This window comes from Spodoptera frugiperda, chromosome 28 (assembly GCF_023101765.2).
Source record: "Spodoptera frugiperda isolate SF20-4 chromosome 28, AGI-APGP_CSIRO_Sfru_2.0, whole genome shotgun sequence".
Taxonomy (NCBI): Eukaryota; Metazoa; Arthropoda; class Insecta; order Lepidoptera; family Noctuidae; genus Spodoptera; species Spodoptera frugiperda.
Genome location: NC_064239.1, coordinates 7,888,839 through 7,916,609, shown reverse-complemented (window position 1 = coordinate 7,916,609; position 27,771 = coordinate 7,888,839). Strand labels below are relative to the sequence as shown.

Below are 27,771 nucleotides of genomic sequence, written 5' to 3'. Positions count from 1 at the left end.
ATGACTGTTATTATGAAAATCTCTGGTTAAATGGAACATTTAACCAAATATTTAATAAACTTTCTTGTATTGAGGTCAAAATATGATCTAAGAATTGGGTCGCTTGTTCCCTTAGTACAAGGATGAATGGTTCTTAATGAATTTGCTCCACTTTATTTAGTTCAGCACATTATCCCACTCGGCGTTCAGTGTTGAAGGTCTATTGCGTAAAGTGCCCTAACTAGCTAATAACCTTAACCAGAAATAGGATGTCCGATTAAATGTCCGCTGTACGTAGTTATCCAGTATTTAGGAAGAGACCCGTCGCGTCGTCGTATAAATTGGTAGATGTATTTACTACGTCTATATGAGTAATCCCACAGGTAGGTAACAGATTTACAGGCGTCTATTTATAAATTTAGTTAAAGTGTTAGAAGTTTGATATCTTTTCTTCTTCTATTGTTTCATTTATAGTCACTTAATTTAAGTGATGTATCAAATTGTCTAATGGGTTCAAATATTATAAACAAACCATATAACTTACACTATGCAAAGCATATTGTTAAGCAAACCAAAATGAAATAGACAAGATTACGTTGTTAATACATACATATAATAAAATATTAATTACATATAAAATGTACCTGTTGTCCATAGAAATGTGCGCGGCTAGTGTAATCGTGAAGGCTGACGACATTGCATATTCCGTGCATGCTCTAGACATTGGCGTCCAACGCGCTTTTGCATCAAAAATAGCTACTGAAGACGCGCTAAACGTAAGTTTACGCGGCTGAGCGGCCGCCGCGGCCGTGTGCCCCGCTCCATACGCATTTAATAAAGATCACAAATCGTGGTGCAGTATTCCAGTGTTGTTATTGCGCGTTATCAAGACTATATCTCGAGTTATAATTATTATGTTTTGGAAGTGAAGCTATCGGCAGCCGCTGTCAACGAACTATTCACTCGAAGATCTTCCATCTTTGGCAGCGGAAGTAGCGCCGGATGTCCCGGCAATGGGTGAGCGGTGGCATATGAATGCTTAACAACAATGCTCGCATCTTCGTTCCCATATTTTCTATGCGATCCGTGTCCTGCCGAAAGTTTGTCAACCTTTATTTTTTGTATTTGTATTCGTTTATTGGTCTGTAGATAGATTTATAAAATCGTTCTGCCCTTGCTAACCCTCAACAAATGTTTTATATATTGTAAATTGAATTTTATAAGTAAGTCTTGACGAGGGTCTGGGGCTTTTGTGGCCAATTGTCTGAAAATAAACGTGTGTTGTTTTTATCAAACATCAACTTTTGGTTTGTGTTGTTATGAAAAATCAAAATTGTATTTACGATTCTCATCACAGACACTAGGTAGCTTGAATAAAACATATTTTGACACACACCTGCCTGCATTGTAAGATCGTTTTTTGCAAACAACAAAGTTCAGCATTATGGTCTCAAAACACTTGTGTGAAGTGCGGGGTCCAAGGTTCGCGGCGTTTGTAACCGCTGAAGTAGTAGCTTATACACCAGTCCTTATTTCTGAAGAAGTGTAAGATTTTAATTGCGCAGTATATTCATACTTATACGCCTTCTTATAAAATTTATTCTCACTCTGCTAACACAAATTGTCTTCCTAAGGCTTTTAGTGCAATCTCATCATCATATATGCCTAGTTTAATTAATAGCTGGTTTAAGTGCTCCACACACATCCTAACTAACTTTACACTCCATTCACGAAGCTCCGTCTATAATAAAGTTAATACTAACTACCTAGTAACTACTCACTCAACAAAACTGTAAAAGCTTTGTTATCTGTTGACGTTAACTTTCAAACATTCGTTAATGAAATTAACAGAGGATAACTTAGGGGCCTTTTACGTTTAACCCTTTATATATTGTTATTTTAATTAAAATGTTGTTATAGGTAATAGTTTTACGGCCTCGATCGATAGACTTGTCTACCATACATGCGTAAATGGAAACAAAATCTATATTACGATCCCAAATTAGAATTTTTGTTTCAATCTAGATATTTTCAATCTTGTCTGGTACAACTTTAAATAATTTTATAGACGTGATGGTATGCCACTGATACATAAACAAATTATGATCAACAATGTAGTGGATCTATCGTAAAATTAATTAGTCCACTGGACTCAGAATAATATTATGTGTGACATTGACAGTATGGGGTACTGTTAGCCGTACCAAATACATCTCCTACGGCTACGGTAGCCGTGCCGTATTCAAAGAAGGCAACAATTAAAACTTTAATATTCATCCGATGTACCACGAAGGACTATAAAGAGCTAGATAACGATCCTAGTTTAAAAATAAGCTAATTTATATTTACAATCGCGTGCTCCAAGTTCAACTAAATTTATTTATTACATAGTTAATTTGCTAGTACCGTGAATTCGTTGGCTATCTACATAACACGGTTTACATTCCCCGAAAGGGTAGACAGAGGTTCATAAACATATATTAAATACACCCACTTTCTGCAATTTGCGGCCAAAAACCTGGCACAATTCCAAACACTGCCGTTGCGAGAATTTTGAAAATTATAATCATCCTTTGCAAGGAATTGGTATTTCAGATTCAGTCAAAAGTTGTCTGAAAGATAAACTTTTAAGCCATTTTTTATTAATTCAATGTTTAAACCTCCCTCATATCAAGAGTTTTGCCATAATCCCCACACTTAGTTAGGAGATCACATTCAAGTCACCGAAAATGTAGAGGTTACTGCCGGTCTCTCGATAGCTGGTCCCTGTTTTAGGACATTATGGCAATGATTTGCAATAAAGCATATTATTATATTCCATTTTATTCTTACTGTTTGGCAGTAGTATTTACGGCCGCGCAGTCTAGATCACCTATAAAATAGTTGTTTGTTTATTGCATAGTTAATTTGTTATTACCTTCAAGTCGTTCACTATCCACGTGCATTAGACGTACTTGTTATATTTCATTGGAAGGAATGTTAACAAGCGTAGTTAAAGATTTCCATATTTCCCTTATTTCTACTGCTAACGCGTGTTTGATATTAGTCCAAGTTTTGGGAAAACGATAGATGTTTCAAACTTGTTTTATTTTTTGTAGCCGAAGTAGAATTGAAGACAGCGATTCTACGTGACCAGAGTTGTAATGTTTAAAGTTAGAAGGTCTATTAATAAAAACTATTCAATAACTTTGTTTCTTTGGTTAAATTGGTTCCCGTTTGAACAAAGTCCTATAACGATATTTAATTTTGAAACTTTAAGCTATAGTTCGGAGTCTGTTAGGCATAGGCCTAAATAAACCTGAATTAGTCGCTTCTAACGGGCCGGCGTTAAAGTCATAAGAGGAGGCCTATGTTCAGCTGTGGACGGCTTGTGATTGACATGGTGATGATGATGTACACTAAGATTACCTATCCGTCGGGAAATAAATGACGTGATGTTGTTTATTTAATAAAGTACAGGGCGTGGTTCTTTAACGACTTTCGCAATTCGCTCTACTTCAGTCTCTTTAAATAAAATGTTGAATTATTTTTTTAAGAAATATGCTTTGAGTTAAATAAATATGAGAAACAAACAGTTCAGTGTTATAGCAATCTCATAAAATATGTGGGTTATGTGTATAGACGCGCATCAACATACTCTAAGCTGTCACATTTGTTTTTAAGATTCTCGACTTTATAACAAGACAATAAAGTTCGGAATGTGTTAAAGATATTTGACAGGTTGTAGTAGGTTGGTCTGCCGGTATATATGAGGGAGATGATTTAAATCATTCACCGTGTCTGGGATGCGTTTCATAAGACAGGTTGGTCGATGAACCCTTCATCTCAGTTTTGTAGGACACAGACTCGAAACCACATCTGCGTATCGTCATATTTCATTGTTTAGGCTTAAACAATTTCCGTGATTCTGGAATATGTAGGTGGTAGGAATATAGGCCAAAATATTTCGGGAACAAAGAAAGCGTAGGATGGCAATTGTTTTAATGTTATGACCGGCCAGAGCTCGTGGGCGTGACCAACACTGATTTTAGGACTTTTGGGTGATTACTCACGGCCCCAGTGAAAGAGGATTATGGCAGTGTTAACGACTCTCTCCATTATCATTAAATGGACTGAGATTGATCAGACAATAAATTAGCAACTGCCTATATTGCTATTCAGATTTATTTCCTAATCTGACTTACTCGCGCACTCAGAGTCATTTAATGGTTACTTAACCCAGTCCTTAGCAATTGTTTTCCATACAAAATCGTTACTAAAGAATAGTTTAAGTAAGCATTAAATGACTCTGAGTGTGGCAGTTAGTAACAGATTTTCCTGTAAATTAATGTCAAGTATTATTGCTTGTTTTCCTGTAGATATTGTGAAATATTTTGATTAATAAATTAATTGAACTGAGTTAGGTATAGGTAAAAATTTATACCTGTTTGAAAAATGTGAATATACTTAAGGAAAATAAATGCTGTTAATCATAAATGTGGTTAAATGTGCCACACAAATCCGCCGCCGCCGTAATCCCGCGTTGAACCCAGAACTTTATATTTCCTTATTAGGTACTAGTCGTTGCGATCACTAATCCGACGAGGAGGTAATCGCTAACTAAAAATAATATCTGGTAAAAATTCTAAACTGAAATCTGGGAGAAAATTTCTCTTTTTCCTCTAAACTAATTATGAACATTTCAGGAAATATTGTAAAACTAACACATGTAGTACCTACAAGCTGAACAGTAGCTACAAAGGGTACCTACTTCCTCAACAAGCACCAATATAATTTTATTTCAACATAACGCGATCATGTTTCAATACATTGGATTGGTTGCTACATGATGTTTATTTGAGACCGTTAAGTAGCTTCACGTATACAGTAAATTGGCTCAAGAGGAACGGAAACATCCAATTGTATCTAAGCCATCAGTCGTCGGGTACCAGTACCATGTACAGTCGCCTAACTTTATTTATGGCATCCATTTCCATATTTCTTTTTAGTAAAAACTGTTTTATGGGCACTTAGATTTGCCTATCAAGTTTCCAAGAACTGAGGTCCCTATAAATGCTATCGACTTTGATCTAAGTAATGATATCATCTCGTGCTCAGGCTCTTAGCTAACAGGTACGCAGGTCGATCGATCTGTCGGGCCCGCGCTTGCGCGTTCCTCCGTCTCTTTGACAGACGTAACGGAGAAACTCGGGCAGTAAAATCTTATAGCCACTCTTTAACATTAGATTAAATGAATAGGGTATATTTCTAATCTATAGATTGAAGATCGTATCAATAGACCCTCTTTTAAATAATATAAAGTTAGCGAATGCTTATTTCATGTAATGAAATGCTGCTTAAAGGTATAAAAAACATCATGACAAACTTATTTCAAGTAACAACAAATTTCGGAACCAGACCAGCGATTCAGTCGAAAGTTTTATGAAAAGAATTGTAAACAACAAATGAAGAAAGAATTTCTATTCACATATTGATTACAAAAGCTCTAAGGCTTTAGAAAGGAAATTAATTTCCAACTTTCACATTATCCCTGAAAAAGTTTGCAAGTAAGTTTTCGCTTCGCGTTTATAAGACTTTTAAAATCAATAATAGGTTGGAGCGTAATAGGTCGCTTTCACGCTCCCTTGCCGGTAACCTAGTAAGTGCAGAGTGCACTTTAGTACTAAATGGGGCTTTGACAGTGTCAATATAATTACCGTGCCACGTTAGCGTAAAGTTGATTAACTTACTCCCACTTAGGTATTTTCCAGAAGTAATATGGTACCCAGGTAGATGTAGCTATTAGTTTGAAAGAAACCTTAAATGAAAACCATTTAAGCACCTACTTAGATGGCAGTTAGTTAGAGTTTAGCCTTGATTCAGTTAGTTATTTTAGCTCAATTTCGTCTATACTAAGTACTTAGGCACTGAAGATTACACTGTAAGCGTATACGTGTCAAAGTGGTTATCTCTTAGATTAGAAGGGATCTTATGGCCCGTGGTTGTAGACCTAAATTAACCTAAGAGCTTGAGACAGAAGTAATGAACAAGTTTTTTCATGAAACTGAAGTGTGTCTGTGATACTGATGAGTCTACATAGTATTCTCCATGGGCCACGCTCTTTATTTATTTCTATTTATATATTTAATGCTGCAGCTATAATGTTTACTTTACGCATAGCACATAAAAGTTTTGTCAATATAAAATTTGATGAACACGTGGTTCAGGCGACCGCCTTACTTCCTCAGCTGCGTGGTACGGCTATTTATAAATTATGGACTTATGATCAATGTTTTTTTTTTATGGACGCTTGAAAATGTTTGTTTTCGTTTACTTTGATTGGCAGCGTAAAACGCTGGGGACATTAATTTACTTTATTATACACAGTGACCGTAGTTAGGCGCCTGGTTTATTTTGGACGAGTAAGAAAAAATATGTTTGTATAATATGTTAAGCTGATGAACTCATACATGGTTGGTACCCAAATATTTTAATTTCGAAATTCGCATATACTTATGGTAAATTTTCAGTTCCCGAGGTATAGCAATAGCTAACGAAAGGTGGTATACAGATAAGTTCACCTCTGTCTGCCTTACTCTTGTAACCTATATTACCAACAACAATTAATATTATTGTTTCAAGTCTTTGATGTTTGCAACAGAAGCAGTAGTGAAGCTTCATAAAGCTCTTTGTGTGCCAATTAATTAGTTTACGATTGTCTACACTACGTTTACTATAAACCTATTATGAATAATCCAGAAATTCAGTATTAGTACGACGTATACGTTAGGGTGTCCCAAAAAAATAAAAGTCGGTATTTTTGAACGCATACCCTCTAATTATTTTCGAATAGTGTCTACATACACGTAAATAAAATTTCATTTACCTAGAAGCACTGCAACCCGTGCCGACTTGCCTTGATACATGTCAGTACTTGCAAATTTTGACGCGTCGGAGTTATCGTATCGGAGTGCTAGTCATTACTTGTTTGATTTATTAGGGAACATATTGTTTTCGTTTAGTCAAGATGTCAGGGATATTACGCAGTTCTAAAAAGTACATATTTTTCATAGGTGATGTAAAACATCAAATTACCGGTTCGAAATTGCCCTCCAATTGCCAAGTATTGGCAGTTTTGTTTTACAACATTCGCGAAGACAATATAATCAATGAAAGTCCAAACCTAACTATTTGTGAGTGCATTTTATTTATTGGGAAAAAGCCCGTATATCAACTAAAGCATTACCCAACTGTATTAAAAAGCTAGTAACCTTATACCAAGCTTGGAGAGATCTACAAAAAAATACGAACAAAACCCAAGACTTATTTAAACGGCCTCCTCAAGTTAATTTCTAATTTGGACAATTTATTCGACATTGCATATCAGATTCGACGCTCAATAAAGATAGATGAAGATAGGATCTTCTTGCAGAGACAGAAAGAGTCTGGCAGGCCTGGTCACTTAGCTGGAGTGGACAAAAACCGGAGCCTTGGTAAACTCGCTAGGTAGGTCGCAGCTCCGGATCAGGTATCAGCCCTACTGGGCCCATCTAAGGTGGTTTGATGGCTCTTTGTACCGCGCGGGTCTGGTTCTGATTGAGCGACGAGCTACCTTTTGCTCGCCGTTCGCAGACCCGCACTTACGGTGGTCAGAGATCGTTGCGCGACCCCTGACGCCCGGAGTGCCTCTCGTGACGGCTGGATCTTAAGAAGGTTCGTTTCCTTACGGTTCCCGCTTCTTCCTTAGCTAGCATCACTGCTTCGCAGAAGGAGGAGATCGCATCCCAGTCTCCCTCGCTCCGCACCATGGATTGAACCAATGTCGGCCGCGAGAGGTCGCCGTCGCTGAGCACATCCCTGAGGATACGGCGGTGTTCAGCCCATACAGGGCATACGGCCACCTGAACACCAATTTGTTCCAACGTGTCCTTCAGGCGGTCACTAATGAGGCACTTGGACTCAACATTGACGATTATTCCATATGTAACTCCTCCAAAAGCAAGGCCTTGTTCGATCATTTTAAAATTGATGACAGTTTCCTACACTATGTCCTATTCATAGTCAAAGAATGCTATTTTTTTACAAGTTAAGGCACAAATGTTAATACTGAAGCTGTTAATGATGCAGCCAAGGAGGGAGCAGTGAAATAAATGCAAGATTTCCACGAAAAAAATCACACTTGAAAAGGAACAAAAACAGTTGTTACTACATTGCGCACAGGAACACAGACTGAAATATCCGGACTGTAGAATAATGCCATTACAGAGGAAATTTTATATATAATATTATTTTAATAATAAATTAATATTTACAATCATAAAAAATATTAATTTATAACATTAAAGCTAATTTAAAGTGATTTTCCTTCCAATCTCCATACAATTTTTTTCTTGAAACTTTGACATCAAGTCGGCACGGGTTCCCGTTATCCGATACCAATGATATTTTTTATTTTAGTTATTATGGTCAAATAGAAAAAATATAGAGGGTATGCGTACTTAAAATCGAAAAATTTTTTTTCGGCCCACTTGGCTGGGACACCCTAGTATACGTCTACACAATATGTTATCGTATTGTGTTAGAGTAATTACTAGTACAAAGAGGATTGTACAATCGCATAATATTGGATTTAGTGAATACGAGGTGCGATGTAGCGGCGGATTGCCACCAATCTCCCACGTGTATAGAACTACAACATCTATAACATTTCTCGCTCCACAACACGGCGTGGGATGAGTTACAGCTGACACTCACTACTGCTTCCATTTCACTTCCTGATAATCATTTAAAAATTAAATGGTTACGTAAACACGGGAGACACGTTTTCTAAATAAAACTTTTGCCAGGAAACACTTTTTACTGTTTTGGAACTTTTTTATGAGATGGTTACCTACATTACATTTGATATTGTGCCCGGTTTATTGCAATAGTATCCCCGTATTCCAGTACCTACTCTTTCAGGAATTAAAACGCGTTGTGTTATGTTACTGTCCTATCTTCTAACCGACTTAAAAAGATGAGAAAATACTGCTGGTAACGCTTTCCAGTTGATAGACCCTAAACGATAATGTGTCTCCTTAATCGCATTAATAAATGTCTCTTTACAAAATTTTCCATTATGTTGCTTTCCTCTGTTTATCGAGGCACAAAGTGACTCCACAAAAAATGTGAAAAACCCCGGAATATGGATAATCTCGACCTGCGTGCGCACTGTAGGTATACTTATGTCAGCTTCACAACTTGATCCCTTTGAAGTCGGTCCTACTCAAGAAATTCTTAAGAAAATTTCAGGAAATACTCGTTGTGGGTTCTGAATTTCATATTATAAGAGAATCTCGACAAAATTTCTCTTTAAAAATAATTGTATGAAATACTGATCATCGTATGGTGACTAATGAGGGATTTTAATCACATCGTACCATTTCTCAACGATGAGTGTGCTTCGCAAAAATAAACCAGTTCGCATTCCCTGAATATAACTTACCTCGGATTTTGAAAGCGCATACTTATTCAATATCTGTGTCGCTGATTAGGTACAATACACAATAATGTACTTATAATTTTGAAAAGTTATTAAGCCCTCTTTTCTTGCTTCACGTCAGTTAGGTTCAAATCCTCGATTGACAGTTATTGAGTTGATTGTCCAATTGGCAGTAGGTTCATCAATAACGCAAGATTTATCCAGTTTTTAATACTATCACTATTAATGATGTATTACCTAGTTAATAGGGCGTAGCTTAGGTATAGGAATTATTTTCTAATTACTTAGTCATGATTGAATGCCGATAATAAATTGCAAGTCACGTCTATGTCTAAAGGCATGATGTGGTCTAATGTTATAGACATAAAACACATTGTGTTAAAAGGTCCATTGTTATATTTAGGCGACCTATTCTTATTATATTTCTAAAAGAAAGTGCTGACGCCCTGTTACCTGTATGAGCTTTGTGCCTATTTACTTCAGAAATCCTAATTTAGACGTCAAAGAAACATGAAAGACTAAAAGGTTCGAGTGAGTCCGCTACCAACGTTACTTAAGTTTGTTATTTGCCTTTATGTTTTACTTTGGAACAAGCTTTATGATTAATCAGTTTACTTTTGATAACTTTTGAAAATAGGTACTTTTATTGAGATTGAGTGATGTGAAAAATTTGCAATCCTTATACTCAATGAAACATAGTAACTGCTCTACTTAGGGCCGATTCTACAATCAACAATTAACTTTTATCTCTAGAATATTATTGACATTTGACAGTTTTTAGTATGGAAGAATTGTAAACTATTAAAAATTATTCTTCCGATAAAATTATCTGGCGTAGAAAAAATCGGCCCTTAAAATTATAACTCTCACCATCTTATACACAACACTATGTAATCTTTATAATTACGAAATCAGTAATTAAAAGTTGACAATCAAACATTTTGTTTAAATTGCAAGTACTCAAGTAGACACATTGAATCAATAGCTAATATTAGGCAGGCAGGCACATAACATTGCCCTCTGTAAATCCTTGCGTTACAAGAGTGAGCTTTGTTTTAAAGCAGATGCAAGTAAACACGGTCGAGCCGACATCTGGTGCATTTTTTTATTTCCACTGTACGGGGCCCATTCCGCTGTCAATCGATATAGTTCAGCTGTACGAACTGTTTTAGAAGCGACTTCAAAGACTCGCAATCAGTACGTGTTCCAAATATTTCTATTGTTATCAACTGACCTTATTCTTTTAGTTACTTAAATTAGACCAGTGAACTCCACGTTATAATTTTGATAAGTTACACTAACAATGTTGAAAGGAAATGTACGTACCATTACCGGACTATGATTGTAATAAGTTTTATGATTGTAATCTATACATATAATAAAATCGTAGAAAAGTGCTGTCTGTACATTGAAAATAAAAATAAAAAAAATAGCAGGGGTTATTGTTATGTCGATGTCGAACCCAAAAATGTAATTAACTTTTTTTTTGTCTGTTTGTCTGTTTGTCTGTTCGTCTGTGCGCGCTAATCTCAGAAACGGCTGATCCGAGTTGGATGCGGTTTTCACGAATATATTGTGGGATGCTTAAATTTACATTTAGTGTTTGTTTCATGTCAATCGGTTCATAAATAAAAAAGTTATGTCAAATTAAAGAATCACGTCGAACATTCTATGCTTATACCATTAATCTCCGCAACTATTTGACGGATTTGGTTGAAATTTGGTACAGATATAGTTTAGAACCTTAGAAAGGACATAGATATATTTTTATTTCAAAAATCAAAAAATAAAAATAAGAAATAAATTATTTATAAATAATTCTATGTCGATCGTTACACGACTTCGGTTCATGTTATTGTTTTAATTCATCGAAAAAAAGTAAATAAATAGTAAAAAGGTATGAAAAAAATAATATCAATATAATTAAACTTTTAGTACAAAGAAAATGCCCGAACGGAGTATAAATAAATAATCCAAGTTGTCTTTATCCTCGATAGATGGCGTTGGGATCGAAATAGATCGCGCTATGGTTTCGTTACATTCATTTGGTTGGGTATCGGCCGAGCGCTTCGGTACTATCGTAGAAAAAGTGTATTATCAGTCGTATGATTATTTGTCTGTAGTGGTCCTGCTGTTTCGTATATTCTAAATTGGTTTCGTTGTATTTGTCAATTAATAAGTTTATTTGTTGGTTTTCCTGGTTTTTTGGTTAAACTATTTAACGTAGGTTTAGTTTGATATCGATTATTAGTAGTTACTGTAGTTAGTTTTTTTAATAAAATTGTAAGTCTAATTTTTTTTTAATTAGATTAGATTTAAGTCGTTTCTTTTAAATTATTTAGTTTAAGCTTGGTTATTATAGCATAGAGGATAGGTTGTAATATAGTTTCTTTTTTAATTGTTATAAATTCGTAATTCGTAGCTTTCTTTTGTTTTAAGTTAGTTTAAGTCCGTTTTTAAACTATTTTTTCAATGCCCTAAGTGAGTATACATCTATTAAATTCAAACGCAGAGCTCATTATGTTGATTTTTGAAGAGTTCCCTGGAATATCTTCCACATCTCATTTTTGAAGAGATCCCGCGAGATCGGGAACTATGTGGTTAAAACCAAAAATTTGCCGGAAGTCACTATTCCACGCGAACGAAGTCGCGGGCAAAAGCTAGTATTATACTATATTATGAACTATGATTGTAATAAGGTTTTTTATGGCTAAGCCGGTAAACGAGCAGACGGATTATCTGACGGTAAGCAATCGCCGCCGCCCATGGACACCCGAAACACCAGAAGCGTTATAAGTGCATTGCCTTTTGTTGAAAAATCGGGAATTGGGAAGATTGGGAAAGAGGGGTAATTGCGTAACGTTGTTTCACGTCAGTTTTCTTTAAGGCCGTGGTATCACTCCGGTCGAGCCGGCCCATTGATGCCGAAGCATGCCTCTCCCGCACTTAAATTATGGTAGCGTTGTATACATATTACTTATACATAAAATATGGAGTGTTCTGCTTTCCGGCATAATCCTAATTCATGTTCACTCGCCTATTTAATAAGCTCTGTATATTTTACTAACTAGGTAAATCGGATTAGGCACACGTTCTCATCTGGCTAGTTTCAATTTGCGTGTAGTCCTCCATATTGTAATTTATGCTGAAATATTCAAATTCGTCAAGTAACAATTAAGTTCCTCGTAGAGGTACATAATTAATTCCGTTTCAAAATTCCTATATGAAATACGGGCATATAGTATGTAAGAAATTTAAAAAAAATCTTTTGAAACTTTCTACGCACTTAATTCCTTTCAATAATATTACTTATCTACAAAATAAATATCTCCAAAATAAAATTAGCAAAAATATGTATGTATCTAAGTAAAATATGGCGATGGAAATATCAGCGCTACCTAATAAACAAAAATCAGCATGAAAACGAATTTTAATATACAATTTCTAAACTTTTTACGTTCTGAAAGCTTACTACACGCGCTACGGCTACGACATAGGGCTACGCCTCGCGCGTCGCGTAAAAATATCGCATGCGACTTCAAACACATAATATTCAGTTAATAGCGTCCATCGTCACAGTTCTCATTTTTCGAACAGACCGACAGACGAACCGAGATTGAAATTGTTATATGTATACCAATACATATAGCGTCATGCACAACTGCCTCTTGTCGTTCATTTCAGATTGTGACTCGCGTTTTAGTTTGCTGTTTTTGACAAATGGGTTTTTGTGTATAAATCGGTAGATACATATGTAGCTAAACTTTAAATACCTACATATATATGGATAGATAGATGTATAAGGTATTTTCTCTTAAACGGATGTATACCTATTACTTACGAATATTCGTCTAAACTGAACCAATGCCCCATTCATAAAACGGTAAACTAAAACAAGCTCCGGATCTTCACGCCAGCCGCCCCTAAAACTTGTTTACCTGTAACACATTCGTAGCTACATCCTCCCTTACTTCCTAAAGGGTCTGTTTCTATAATTAGAAGGGTTATAATTACTTTATACAGTGTTCCCCGAGGGGTCTGTGAATGGGCGCTGTGTTTACAAACACCACGCCTGACTCCTGAACGACGGCGCGCGGCGACGGGGCGCAAACGCACGCATAAACACTTAAAATTAAAACTGGCCACACAACTCTCCGTTTCATGAACACACTGTAGGCGCCACATCTCATTTATGAAGTCGGATAGTCTTGCACTGATATGTCTAAGCTTTGTTAGTATTTAAAATGGAAATTCGAATGCTGCGGCTGCTGAATATTGGCAAATCCTCTCTTACTCTTTAACATAACGATCTCATATTCACAGAGCTTCTTTACAAGTCGCGCAATCTGTTCATTGGTTTCCATTTTGCGAAAACCAAATGAAATTAAACCTAAAAATTCATTATTTTTTGTTTACGTCTGTTACGTTAGTCTGTTGTCTCGAGTTCACGTGGAGGATGTCGCGTCGGTAGTACAGGAAATCCCAGGAAATTAACCTCCATCCGTACCGTTCAATATTCATGGATACATGGTTACAGCGCATCAGGGCTGTGTATACACCGTGCGTTTCCTGTGCGCGCGTGCTAAGAAAGCTTTGCTTCCTTGTGAAAGCCCGCACGTGTGCGCCTAAAACCCGCGCTGGTTCCACCTGCGCGCGCGCCGTATCCCCGAGATACGCGGCCGGGCCGCAGAGCACGCCGCGCGCCCGTCCAGATGTGTCGTGTTTAGTGAACATACCGTGATCTCCGACCATGGGACCCCAGTTTGAGTATTGCCTCCGTGCCACCAGTGAGTTACCAATACTTTATTCCTACTTTGTTGTGTAAACCTCATTATGAAAGTCCTGGATCGAACCGTCTGCGCTGTGTATTAAACTTTTGCAATTTTCCACCGGCATAAGTTCAACAAGTTATTTAATTTTCCGTCACAGAAGTCGATGTAGAAAACTTTTTTGGTTATTTGTGATAAGTTTGTCTCCAATTTTTATTAACAATTTTCTGATTTTGGGTCGTATGTATATTTATATGTATTTACAAACAAACTGGCGTTGTGCAGGGACGCGATCGGTGCTGATAGTGTTCGTAAGGACATAAAATACATTGTTTCCTAATTAGGTCTGAGTGTATACATAATTAGTGCCGATAACTGTTGCTGGATAGTAGGTAGCTATTGTAGGGAGTAATTAGTATTCACGTACACCGTCTCCGCAGTAATAATTAACGGTAAAAATTGGGAAGCGTTTCAGTTTCAGAATTCTACTTACAGAATACGTTCGACAGTGGGAATAAAATTAGTCATTCGTTGAAAATTCTTAAAACACATTTTGGAACTTTTTAGGCGTTCCAAGAAATGCGATTGATTCATTAATCAAGAGGCGCCTTCATTTGTTTAGACTGGGACTGATGATTGTACTTACTAATTACCTACTAGAAAATGACTAGTTACGTACTAATGTAAAATGCCTACATTAAGCCCACCTAATGTACAAATGTAATTCATGTGCATAAAGAATTTAATAAATAAAATAATGTAGTTACCTAAAATCAAAATATCTTGAATTTTTCCATATTATTATTATATAAAATTTTGGTACGCCATTCTTTTAAACTGCATCATCGATCGCGGGAATTATTTACACTACCCAAACCATTATTTTCTTCGCTGAAAAATTATTTACTTGAGTATATCCAGACCTGCGTTAAAATGCCTAAACTGGATATTTTAATATTTCATGTAAAATGACTACTTACCTACCCTAAAAAGTTTACTACCCTACACTTGAGACTTAACCAGCATTTGTTGGGCACTGTACTAAAATGCAATTAATTACTGTCAAATACGTCATTACGGGCCAATAATACAACAATAACAGTGAACAGCATTGTACATTTTATTTAGGAGTGGGTCCGCTATTGTTCGTCACTTGTTTTTATTTAAACACATGTGCTTCGACCATTTCTATTGCCGCCCTACGGCTCTGATTCCACCCAAAATCTCACAGATGCGGGCACAACAAAAAAATAAGTATCTAGTCAAGATCCTTTTTCACATCCCATAGCCACAATTTGGAAACGGTTTATAAATCTTCACAGGCATCATTTATATTTATTTACCGCTTTCTTTCACCCGATTTGGGTATATGTTACTTTCCTGTAGATACCTAATAAATACAAATGGGCTGTCTGTCACGTGTTAAAGCGTACTCCTAACCGACGCACACGTTTTAAAGTGCGTTAAATTGCAAATTGTCGTTTACGACTTCCGATGCTGCTCATAAATTAGGAATATGTTAGCGACATCAGCCACCGTCCAGAGCACTTTAATGCAAGTTGGAGATAATGCTAGCGTCCTTTAGGTTACTATTATCTCACGTCATGTCATTGTGCCAAACTCGATGATAGTGATCATTGCACTATTGAGACATCTAGATAGGGAGTAGACAATGGGCGAAAATTGCCTTCAATTCGCATTTTCCGGCTTTCAAAAGTAGGTTGCTACACTCTGCCCGCACTGGACGTAATGGAGAGCCGTTAGTTCATTGGGGTTATTGAATAATTCCCGTGTGTCGGACTCGTAGAGTACTGGCCACCGCCAGCGAGCGACGTCGCATCGACCGACTCGATGATACTTGGTATTAATTGTGTACTTTGTGTCGCATTTAACCAAATTGTCAATTATGAAACAAAACAGTATTGATATACAGCACGTGTTAATTAATATCTTTCAGATAATCCGTCGTATTTCGCGTTGCCGAACAAGGATGTTCCGGACAGCGCGGAGTCTCAAGGCTCTTCCGAGCCGTGTTCCCGGTCAGCTCCCGGCCGCGTCTGGCCGGATGTTGGCCGGCCATTCAGCTCTCCGCGCCGCAGGGAGCCGGAGAGTCCCCGCCGAAAAGAATTCAGAGCTTTATTAAGATCCCTGTCGGCGCGGGAACCAGAACAGGCAGAAGCTTTCTTGAAGGGACAACCAAGACCAGGGGACTGTGCTCCTGGAGACATGAGACACACATTTACTGCGCCGCGCATCAAGTAAGTAAAATTATAAATGATCCAGACCTTAATATATCACTTTGCTTGGTATTATTTAATAGTCTCTTTTTGTCGGACAGGAAGGGCAAAATAAGCACCACAGTCGTGACAAACGACGGTCCACAGGAGCGTGAAGAAGTGTTCTACACAATTCCCCTTCAAGGCAGGCGAAGACACTCCGTTGGAGGATACCTGACCACAGGCGCCGCAGGAGCTGGAGAAGTGACTGCAGTACCCAGCGAAGTGCCAAGAATGCCACCACCGAGGTTCAACCAAAAAGAAGAAGACACCATCAAAAGAAGGAGACCAAAGAATTTCTCTTTTAAAGGTGAGTTCAATATAATTGTTTGTTTAATACAAATATACAAATGTTGTTTATACTATCGATTATCTCCGATATCTATTGACTAACCAAACATTACGAAATAAACGTATCGGAAACATTCACATTATGATTTATCTGCGCCAAGTGTGAATTATTTGTGGAACATATATTTACTTAGGTTGTTTGCAATCTATCACAACTCGAATAGATTTGACTGAAGATTATTCCAGACTGTAACACAAACTATTACTGAACACTATTTGCTATCGAATACGTATTTACTTTGTAATGATTTACACGTAAACATTTAGTATCGCTTAATTTAGTTTGTGTTTACTTAGCAATTAGTTAATATTCTTTACCTGATTGTTGAGTTTACATTAACTATGTAATTAGATATTGATTACACAAGGTGACGAGGCTTGGATTTATATCTAACACCTAGAGACCAGGAAGTGAATGAATTAACATAATAAGCGCGTGCTTCATTGCCCATATCTTTCTTTGTCGCCATAACACAATATTGTAAGTTTAAAGACTCAAAGGAAGCCACCGCAGTAAAATCTATTCTCAGATAATAAAGATAGATACGTGGAAGTGAATAATAATGATAAACGGTCGTAAACAAGTCAATCGAAACCTAGAGCTGATACGGGAGAACGTTGCTCCCGACTCCCAAGTCGCCCTTCGACCCTCCTCGATACTTACTGCAATACACAAATGCATCTCCCAAATGTCCAACAACCTCAGCGGCGTTTTTGATATCAGACTATCTCTCTTGACCTTTACTACAAACTATCGATAAAGTACGATGTAATATCAACGTAATAAAAATCAATCCCTAAACATGTTACGAAAGATTTCATATAAAAGCTCCTTCCAATCTTCAACATTTTGCCGATATCAATTTTCAGGAATCGTAATCTCTCGCCGATTAGGCATATCTGCGAAACGCGAACAGAATATAATAAAAATGTGTTTCGTGTTTGCCGTCTCGTATTTGGTCTTCGATAACGCTCGGGGAATATTTACATAAGAGCCCAAATTTGTTTTGCGAGATTAGGCGATTGGGCGTCAGGGATGGCGTTGCGACTTGCGATTATCGTTGTCGCGTCGAGCTTTTAGTATTCAAAGTGCGTGCGCGTGCGCCGCCGCCTGACGCCAGCGCGCGCAGTCGCCGGCCGCGCGCCACATGATCGCGAACCGACACTTCTTGCTGTCACAGCTCTGAGGGCTCTTGTATTAATTTCGTGCGCTTTCTAGTGCTCGCCTGCAGTTCAGTCAGTGCAATGACAAGCGTTTAACTTGAAACGGTCGGGAATAACGTCTTCTCTCACTCGCGTCGTTATGGAGGATAAAAGGAGCGAAACAATGGCTGACACAAGTGAGTACTCTTACTAAATTTTAAATTTTAAACAAATTTTTCGAAAGTTTTTTGTATGTCAGTCGCGTGTAATTAATAGTTAAGTGAGTATACAGTGTTAAACATTTAAAACTTACATATTGTTTAAAAATATAACCTATTGATATATTAAATGAAACAGCTATCTAATTTATACACAACAATTACGCCTCTTAACTCGAGACAAATACTGCGCCGAAATTACTTCGCAAGCAATTAAGCGGATAACTTAACAATTCATAAGCTCCTCGACTAATATAATAAGAGATTAGACGGAGCATTACATATTAATTATTTGATAACAGTTGCTTAAGTGAAAGAATTAATTAAATCTGTTTCAGTAATATATGTAGCGTTAACACTAAAAATAGATATTAATAATATTTTACCGCATTTTCCTTAATTTCGCGACGAAGCTACGAGAGCTTTATGTTTCATTTCCACGATCCTTAATAAATTTTATGCCCCTGTACTTTCGCAGCGACGACGTGCGACATAGCTAATATGTCACTAGGTGACTTTATTATTTTCGGGAAATTGCCTGTTGTTTTATCTGAGAATTTATTATATGAGGATAAGATATTGTTAGGTGTACACAGTGAGTGGCCCAAACAATGTCTCTATAATATTTGTGCGTAGTGACCAGCGTAGCTCCCTTAATGTGATGGATAATAAGCCATTGTCTTCGCTAACTATGTCTTCAGCGGCCTTCGCTACACTGAACTCAACAACGTCACACTTTGTAATTCGAAAATGTCCAGCTCCATCCAAAATCAATGTCAAAGAAACACCGTACAACATCACCATATTAGATACACGGTTGCTATGCTAACATTCATGCAATTGTGAGCTTTAAGCGCTGGGAATTAGGAGGGATCCCGGTGGCTTGGTTGGCATCGCAGTTGGTTGCGGCGTGCTCATTAAATATGCAGGGTGGCGCGTATGGCTGAATAAACATAGTGTAATTTACATGCATCGAAGCAACTCCCGTAATGTACTCGCATTGGGAATGTAAATGCGTAAACGTCTTGTATAAGTTGTCTATATTGTCGGTAGGATCGCTCCCACAGACTATGTTAACTGATGTAGGTAAGTACCTACAAACCGGACAATTGCCTAGGGACAAAAGATGGAGAATGTTGGTCTCTTGTTTATTCCAGCACAAAAGGTGTGAAGAAATCTTGGATTTATTTACTGCTCAATCTTCACATGACCTCAATTGAAACAATATTGATTTTCTTATGTTAATATTTGAAATAAGATAGAAAGATAATAATTCTGCTACGTAAAACAAATTAAATGTATAGATATGGACCTACATACTACATATCTAACAGTGTTATAAGTATTTACACCCAGATAGAACATCATATATCTTCTTTTGTCTCCCGAGCTTTTGTCATGTTATCAGACAGTGCATTGAGTTATAACTTTGTTTGTGACGTCTATCGACGTCGTATCGTGATAAATACAAGACGGGACGTTATCACCGCCGACCGCATACAAGGCTATTATTAGTCAATACGTGGAAACTGACCGATTACATAAATATTCCCAACTACACATCACAACTTCACGACAACATAAAATGATGTACCAATTGGGTTGTGGCATTAATTAACAATGCTGCATTCAAATTAACTAAAAAAAACTCAAAGTTCTCTTTATGAAGCCCAAAGGGAAGTCCTATTTATCCAATTTTTAATGAGTCAGTTAGCAGAATTTGTTATTGAAGCCAACATGTGCAATACTCGTAGTCTTCACTTTGCTTAATGATAGAGACGGTGACTCAACAATAAATTAATAATATAAAATGGGTCTTATAATTAAACCAGAAAGTATGATTTAGCATCGAAGAACTGACAGGAGCCAGAGAAAAAGAACATTTATTTTGATTTGATGAATCACGCGACGCGTCGGGCGCACGCCGGCGCGCATCCACTATTTCTTAGCGAACATGTTTCATATTAACCCCTTTTTTGGCAAACAATAATATCCTCTGAAAACTAGGTTATATTAACATGATATTAATAATCAAACACTGAACGGACACTGATTCAGCTTTTGTAATGAATGGGTAAAAATTTCAACTTCAGCATTACTCACGTATTTTCAGTGAACCGCATGTGCTGAGTACCTAACCGACTACAAATGAACAATGTTTACACGGAGCATCTCTTATTTAGTGCCTAACTCCCTAAATGTGATCTCATTCTGACTTTGCTGGAAATCTACGATGCGTTTCCCAGTGTTTCTTGGAAACGTGTTACAACGAAATGAATAGGCAACGCCGTGTCGCCCACGTCCACTCGCCCAGTCCCACTGAGGAATATGTCCTATTTACTAACAATGTACGAGGGCAGATGCTACAATATTGTCATCGCATTATGTGTCTCATAATTATTTTCGTAACAAGACGAGTACATTCAAAGGGAACTAATCTCATAAGGATATTATCGTCGGTCAGTAATTACATTTCGGGTTCCAAATCTCGTCCCTTTTGCCAAACAGAAATCAGAGCAATACCTTTCTGGCTTAAGTAAAGAAAATACAAATCCAAAGCTACCTTACATATTAGGAGGCGTTATAGGGCTACCTACGATATTTTACCGGCACATCAAAGACATCCGCGCCGGCCATTGAACTGAAAACTGAAAGCGGTGAAGCTGTAAGCCCAGCCCCGACTCTGGCCCAAATGATACTTATGTACCTGCTCTGTTCCACTTTAAAAACTTGCGTAACGTCCTTATTGTGGCGGTAAAAATAGGGTTTGGAGTGAAGTGTAGCTTAACGGAAGACATGCTGCCAAGGATTTGGTTCATCATCTGGCACTTATTTGGAAGTTGTAGCTTACACAATTATAGGCAATTTTTATTGAAATATTTTTCATTTATTACTTTCATTAAAGATTTGTTTTATTACCGAAATTATTAACCGATTGCCACTTTTTTTTAATACAGATAATATATGCTTTTCCCTAACCACACAAGTTTGCATAAGTAATTGCCTAAAAATCATCTCAATAAGCCTATAATTACAGTAATTACTTAAAAACTTAAACAAAAAAAGCTAATAGTTAATTAATCAATGAGTTAAACAAACGATGCGCTAGAAATAGCAATCTAATACGAAATCTTTGAAGAAGTCACTTCCGTTCTACTTGAGCAGAAAATAGTCGCATAGCGACACATAACTGCATATCGGGCGTCATATTCAGCCCTCCAGTTCTGTTACCCGCTGCATTTAATCGGCTATAGTTATTCCGGGCGACGCTGATAGACGTTTGTCTATTTAGGAAACGGATATTACATTTAGTCGGGTCTTCATTTGGCGGCAGAGGTGGGTAAGTATAAACCCGTACGAGTTTCCGGCGCGCGCGCAGTGCATAGCATATTTTGTAAGCAGCCGATGCGTATGCGAGCCACTGGCTGCAATAAAAATTTTAACAGCGACCGTATGCTTTCATTCATACGCTAGGAATGGCATATATATGTTTTTAGGACAGCGTTGAAGCTTTTAACGCCCTTACACATAACTGACAATTACGTATTGTGTAATGAAAGTAAAAGATAATGCTTCCAAGAACCGACGCAATGTTTTCATTCCATAAATAAAAACGCACTTAACCATTACTAAGGAATTCCATTCAGTGACTATGATCACTTGACTTTCATGATATTTCTGTTCTATATTGAAATCTAAATGCGTTGCACTCATTAATCAATAACGGTCGATTGATTTCAAGTGTCTTGCAGTTAACGTAAGGATGCACTTAACACTAATTAAAACTGCATCATTACATATACAATTGGCATCTTTGAAGCTTCATATACCATCTGAGATGCTTTTGTACGATCATGACTAACATTTATTGCACACGTCATTAAAAATAATGTATGGAAAGGATTATAAGTTTGTTAACAAGAATCAAATTTAGCAACATGTGTAGAAAGGTTTATGGAGCGTCCGCGCGCGATCCATGAACTTCGATCCAGCCAATGACCCCCATCCGATATCAAGTGAACGACATCGTTCATGCCTTGATTATCCCTTGACAACACTTCCTTTCAATATTACGTATATTCGAGCTCGCTACACACTTATTGATGTCAGCGACGACTGACGCTACTTATTCTGAATACGTTATTATGATGAATATGTTCACAAATTCGCGCAGTCGGGCTTATCGTATTTGAGATGATTATGATTTACGTAAGTAGACATTTCGAGGAAACGGAGCGTTATCTCCGAACAATTCCGAATTTCGACAATTGAAGCACTCAGTTGTAACTTGACGTTAGACGGGTTGAATGAGTAATTTAAAAGGCTGACATTTGTGCCCTGTCTAACCATAACAAAAGCTTAGTATAGAATAGGTAGGGGCTTGGCTGTGTTCTTGCAACATTTTTTAAATTATTATTTTTTGTTCTAGAAATGGAAGACATATCAATACTGTGGAGCTCGGGATCTCCCGAGAGCGCGCTGTGGTCAGACTACTTGGTCGCAAGCTTTGATAAGATTATGTCGCAGCGAGCTAGACATCATTACAGGTAAACACTAACTGATGTCATTTGTCTGATTAAAGTAACCTTGTGATGCACTTCACTTATCGGATTAATAACCTTTATTTACCATCACTTACTGTCTAAACATTTATATCCTGTGTAAAAAGAATTGTATTATTTTTTGTAGGGTAACATCAATAACCGCAGAAGAGTTACTCGCCGCAGATGCTCAAGAGAAAATAGAGAAGTTGACAAAAGCACAGTTACAAATAGTGATCCTGTGCCCAATACTTGCTACCAAGTTGGCAGATTTGAAAAGAGACGTCAACGGCGAGACTCTGTTCAAACAGGACAAGGTGCTGGTTATGTTGCTTGGAGTCGAGAAGAACTCTATCATATCCAGCAATTGTGAAGGTACGACCATGGCACTAGACTATCTTCGCTTTATATATATTTTGTAAAGCTATGACCCTTATGTTTTTCATTCAATAATATGGCACAACAAAATAATTTCTAATCTTAGAACCCAATTTCAAATTCAATCTACTCAATTGATTATTATTTTCTGTTTGTAGAAGTAGGTTTTGAAGTTAATAGATTTTTCTTTTCATAGATTACCCGACTATCGACCAGTGGCAAATGATGTCTGTGCGAGAGAAAGACACATCTTTCGTGGACACATTCCTAACGGCCGCAGTCGGGATCCTACGCACCAAAGATTGCAAAGACACCGCAACAGATAAAACTAGTTTTTCTATCGTCCCGAAGAAGGTTAAAATTGTAAGTATCTTTAATACATCAAAATATTTACATCTGTTTATGTTAACTGGACGCAAGATGCCACACTTTACTGCACACATACCACAAATTCTTCCGACGCAATTTAAAAGTTTATGAGGAAATCCCGACGCCATTACTGACAAATTAGACCGTTAGACACAAACGTTTATGGCCACTACACACGAAATTAGACCTTGTAGAGAGAGCTATAAAAGATAATCTGCAAAAAGTCTGTGTGACAGAGTGAACGTTTACGTTAACAAAATAAATTCACTACGTGCGTTAATTAATGTCGTTTGCACGCAGGGACAAAGTCGAGTGATAGCGCTCCTCAACGACCCCATTAGAGACGAAGACAGCATAAAGATAATGGTGGACAAGAAAGGCGAGGTCATCAACATACCCAGCTTCAAAAAGAGGAATCCATACACGATTCAATTCGATATTCCAGGTAACTTTATATACCTACTTTTATTTTATAACCGCACGTTTTCCCCATAAATGTACTTAGAAACAAAAGAGCGAATTACCCTATCGATTACATTTCCTTGTTCAAATTCACAGTATTTATGTATGAGTTATGTAACTCAGTTATGCATTGGTAGTATTTTAGCATAAATTGTAATCGTTATTACAGAGTCCTGTTTAGAAGTGTCCATGCTCGTATGGGTGCGTGTGAGCAAAAATGGTCAATCCCTAGGACGGAGGCAAATAAAATGCGAAAGTAGACTTCGGGAATTAGATCAACTGTTGAGAGCATCTGATCATCCTCTGGAATTCATGTGTCAAGTGAGTACAAAAAAAAATACTATATTTTTTTTAAATTTAGTTGGATTTATTTTTAATTAATATCAACTTTTGTTCCTCAGACCCTGGGTTTCAAAACAACAAGCAAAGAACAGCTAGACAGTTGGATGCTGAACGCGTTCCAAAAGAACATACCGCCACATTTCAACCTCCTAGCGTCCACTGAACAGTTCAACCCGAAAGCTGACATGTCCAGTAAGCATTTAATATCTGTTATCATGAAACTAAGGTGACATTAGTTGTTATTTTCGATAATTAATTATGAAATATTTATGTAGGTGGCGAAGAATACCCTACACTACTACATTGGGCGGCCAGGTTTGGCCTGGAGCGTCTATGCTGGCAGCTACTGGAGTGTCCCGGCGGTGGCGCTGCCGTCGCATTGCGCAACGTGCGCCAGCGCACGCCGGCCGACCTCGCCCGGGACCACAAACACTACGCACTTGCCGACGTACTCGCCGACCACCTTGTAAGTACATTGACAGTTAAAATTGAATCCCAAACTTATTTGATAAATTTATAGTGATTGTTAATGGCATTATCCTTTACTTTCCAGAAAATAAATGAATTCTCCAACATGTATTATTATCTCAAAAATATGTCGGATAACGACAAAGAAGAAAGCCAAGACGAAGCTAAACAAGACGAGCTACGGATTGTAGAAACATGTGACACTGTCGACTCACCAATACGAGAAGAACACGCAACCGATCCATTCAGCGAAGCATGCACACAGAACTTAGAGAAAACTATCGAAAAGTCAGACGAATTCGACAAAAAGCAACGGCCAAATCTGAAGCTTCCGAAAATTAAAGAACAGTTCTACCAAAACGAATTTCCCATCCATGATAACACTATGGACAGAATCCAACAAGCCCTCGAACACGACTATTTAGTTCAACCTTCCAATATTAAAGTAGAAAGCCCTAAGTTCAGACCAAATAACTTGTACGCGAATAGTTCGCGACTGATGCCGCAACAGTCCGACATATTCCTGTACTCGCCCACCGAAGAATCAAAGACTTTTAACATTGACACTCCTACTAGTGATATAAGCCAAATAAATCTAAATACCAAAGACGTCCGAAGCAGCGGTAGTGTTAAATCAGGGAAAGAAAGTTGTCCCTTGACCGGTCAGGAGGAGTTAGCAGAAATAATAAATGACTTCAAAAATAATGTTTTTACGATATCAGAAGTAGAGAAATTGGTGATGGAATGGAAGAACAGGAATGAGACGCAACAGTCTCTCAAAGAGAAGCAGGAACAGTTGAACAAGATGAGAGAAGAGTACGATAGGATCCAACTGAAAATTAAAGACAACATGAAGAGGCCCACGCCGTTCGAAAGGGTTAAGAAAATGTTTTCCAAGAGCAAAAACAAACGTAAGTTTTTAACTGGACATACTTCAAGTAATATCTTATTTTTGTGCAATGCTTATTCTTAATTTTATTTTTCCAGACCACCACCAACATGAAAACAACAATGGAACAATTGAAAAACGAAATGGAAATACTCGACCAAATAGCAGTTTGAGTGAAAGTAAGTTCCACTTAACATATAATGAGTAAATAATATGTCAAGTAGCTTCGTCATCAAATATGAAACACATTGTATTGTATCTTCTATTCTTCTGACATTGAGATTTATTAAAATATCTACGTTTTAAACAGGTTCATCATCATCTGGGCGCCTAAGTACAGTCAGTGGAGGTAGCGTGGCTGAGACCAACAGCGTCCAATCTGAGATTGATGACAAGGCTCGGTCTATTGTAAGTACAACAAGCATTATATATATTTAAAACCCCAGTTACTCTATAAGTAATGGAAGGTTACCAACTGACATCATATTTAATCCTGGGAAATAAAATTGGGTACAGAAATTGATTGGATTCGTACACTACGATGCCACAGATAAACAAGCACGTATGTTATAACAATAGTTTTACAGTATTGGGTATAAAAATTACTTACCATTGTCCTACAACCGTTTTATTCTTTAAAGGGTAACTTCATCTGCGCAACGTAGTTAATATTGGAATTGTCTGCTTTCATAGATTTCATCCAGCACGTTGACGATGCACTCTGCGTGTGACGGTGAGAACAGAATGGACGACTACTTGATCCCACCACCTCCACGCCCACTGAATGGATGCCCGCAGTTCACCACATTTGGACACCCTAAACATGATAACAGGTAAATATTATTGATGTTTTAAATAAGAGAATTAAAATAATTATAGAAAATAGAAGAATTTTGTTTTGTCTGAAAAGAATAAATAAACCATGAATGTCAGCTAAAAGCATCACGTATGTTAATTATCATGACTACGTACTCCAAAACTTTACTTTAGGGACTCATTCGCCCAAATTATGTAGATCCTACTAACCTAATTTAATTATTCCAGAAACCAGCACATGGCGACGATAGTCGAGCGTGAAACGTCAGCGTCTCGGGAGACGCTCGACTGCGACGCAGACACACGCAACGGCACACACTTGCGACTAAACTTCGGGTCGCGCGACCGATCGCTGCCGACTAGTCGCTGCGACGACCGCGACGGCGCCCACATGTACATGAACATATCTGCCACTCACACGTAATAATTATATTTAGCTTTATTCCAACAAATGATGACAATCGTGTATTATTTAGAAAAACATTCATGTAAAGTGTAGGTCACTTGGTGAGACGACGTTGATATTCTGAAATAGAATCCTCCATTTCTCGTAGGTGTCGTTTTAATCCACTCATTTTGGATTCAGAGACCGTGCCAAATAACGTAAAGGTTCGAACGTTAAATCTATTTTTTAGGAAAAGTTATTATGATTGTGTAAAACAACAACAACATTTTGAATAGATCGATTTTCCATTAAAATGTATGAAGACTGAAAAGATGCATGTAAATATTGTATATATTTTTTAATCATTTAATCGTAATATTTCTATTTATTGTCGTTGTCGAATAAAAGCAGATACGTAATATTATAAATAGTACAAAACATATTCAATGTTTAGCTAATTTAGCCAAAATTAAGTTATCATTATTAAGCATTTACATAAAGTACATTAAGAAGAAATTATTAGCATATGAAAGTCTTGGTGAAAAATCTGCTTTTGAGTTCATTTTTAATTAATACTTTTGTATTATCGTCCAAGATGCATTTATTGTACCATGTATACTATGTATTGTGAAAATAAATTCAAAATGCTAAGTTTTCGTATTCTTTACGTCCCTACCGGTAGTAGCCAACAGTTAAGATGTTGTGCTAAAAATAGTTCCCTCGACTTAAGGAGCGGGTCGACACAGGAAGAGATCTTCCTGTTGTTTGACATACCATTGCATTTGATCCATTTGAAGCCCCCTGGCTATGAAATTACAATTTATCAATTTATTGCAGCGGATATTCTCACGATACAAGATGAATACTCGTTAGAAGTTTAACTCCCATGTAAGAAAATATTCGTTTTGATTCCAAGTCAGTAGGA

General features: G+C 37.3%; 1 protein-coding gene across 4 annotated transcripts; it reads left to right on the top strand.

The window, feature by feature from the left end:
• The first annotated feature begins 763 nt into the window (after window positions 1-763).
• On the top strand, window positions 764-27,497 carry LOC118282120 (phosphoinositide 3-kinase adapter protein 1). Of its 4 annotated transcripts, none has more exons than XM_035603053.2 (15): window positions 764-996; window positions 16,166-16,466; window positions 16,547-16,794; window positions 22,626-22,743; window positions 22,886-23,112; window positions 23,312-23,478; window positions 23,785-23,929; window positions 24,116-24,267; window positions 24,348-24,480; window positions 24,564-24,754; window positions 24,842-25,667; window positions 25,744-25,824; window positions 25,956-26,053; window positions 26,339-26,478; window positions 26,690-27,497. In XM_035603053.2, the coding sequence occupies exons 1-15, from the start codon at window positions 993-995 to the stop codon at window positions 26,883-26,885; spliced, it is 3,027 nt and encodes a 1,008-aa protein (XP_035458946.2). In that variant the 5' UTR covers window positions 764-992; the 3' UTR covers window positions 26,886-27,497. The 4 variants fall into 4 exon arrangements, with proteins under 4 accessions (XP_035458946.2, XP_035458944.2, XP_035458945.2 ...); XM_035603051.2 differs by lacking the exon at window positions 764-996 and adding an exon at window positions 13,989-14,226; XM_035603052.2 differs by lacking the exon at window positions 764-996 and adding an exon at window positions 15,940-16,069.
• Window positions 27,498-27,771: the final 274 nt, after the last annotated feature.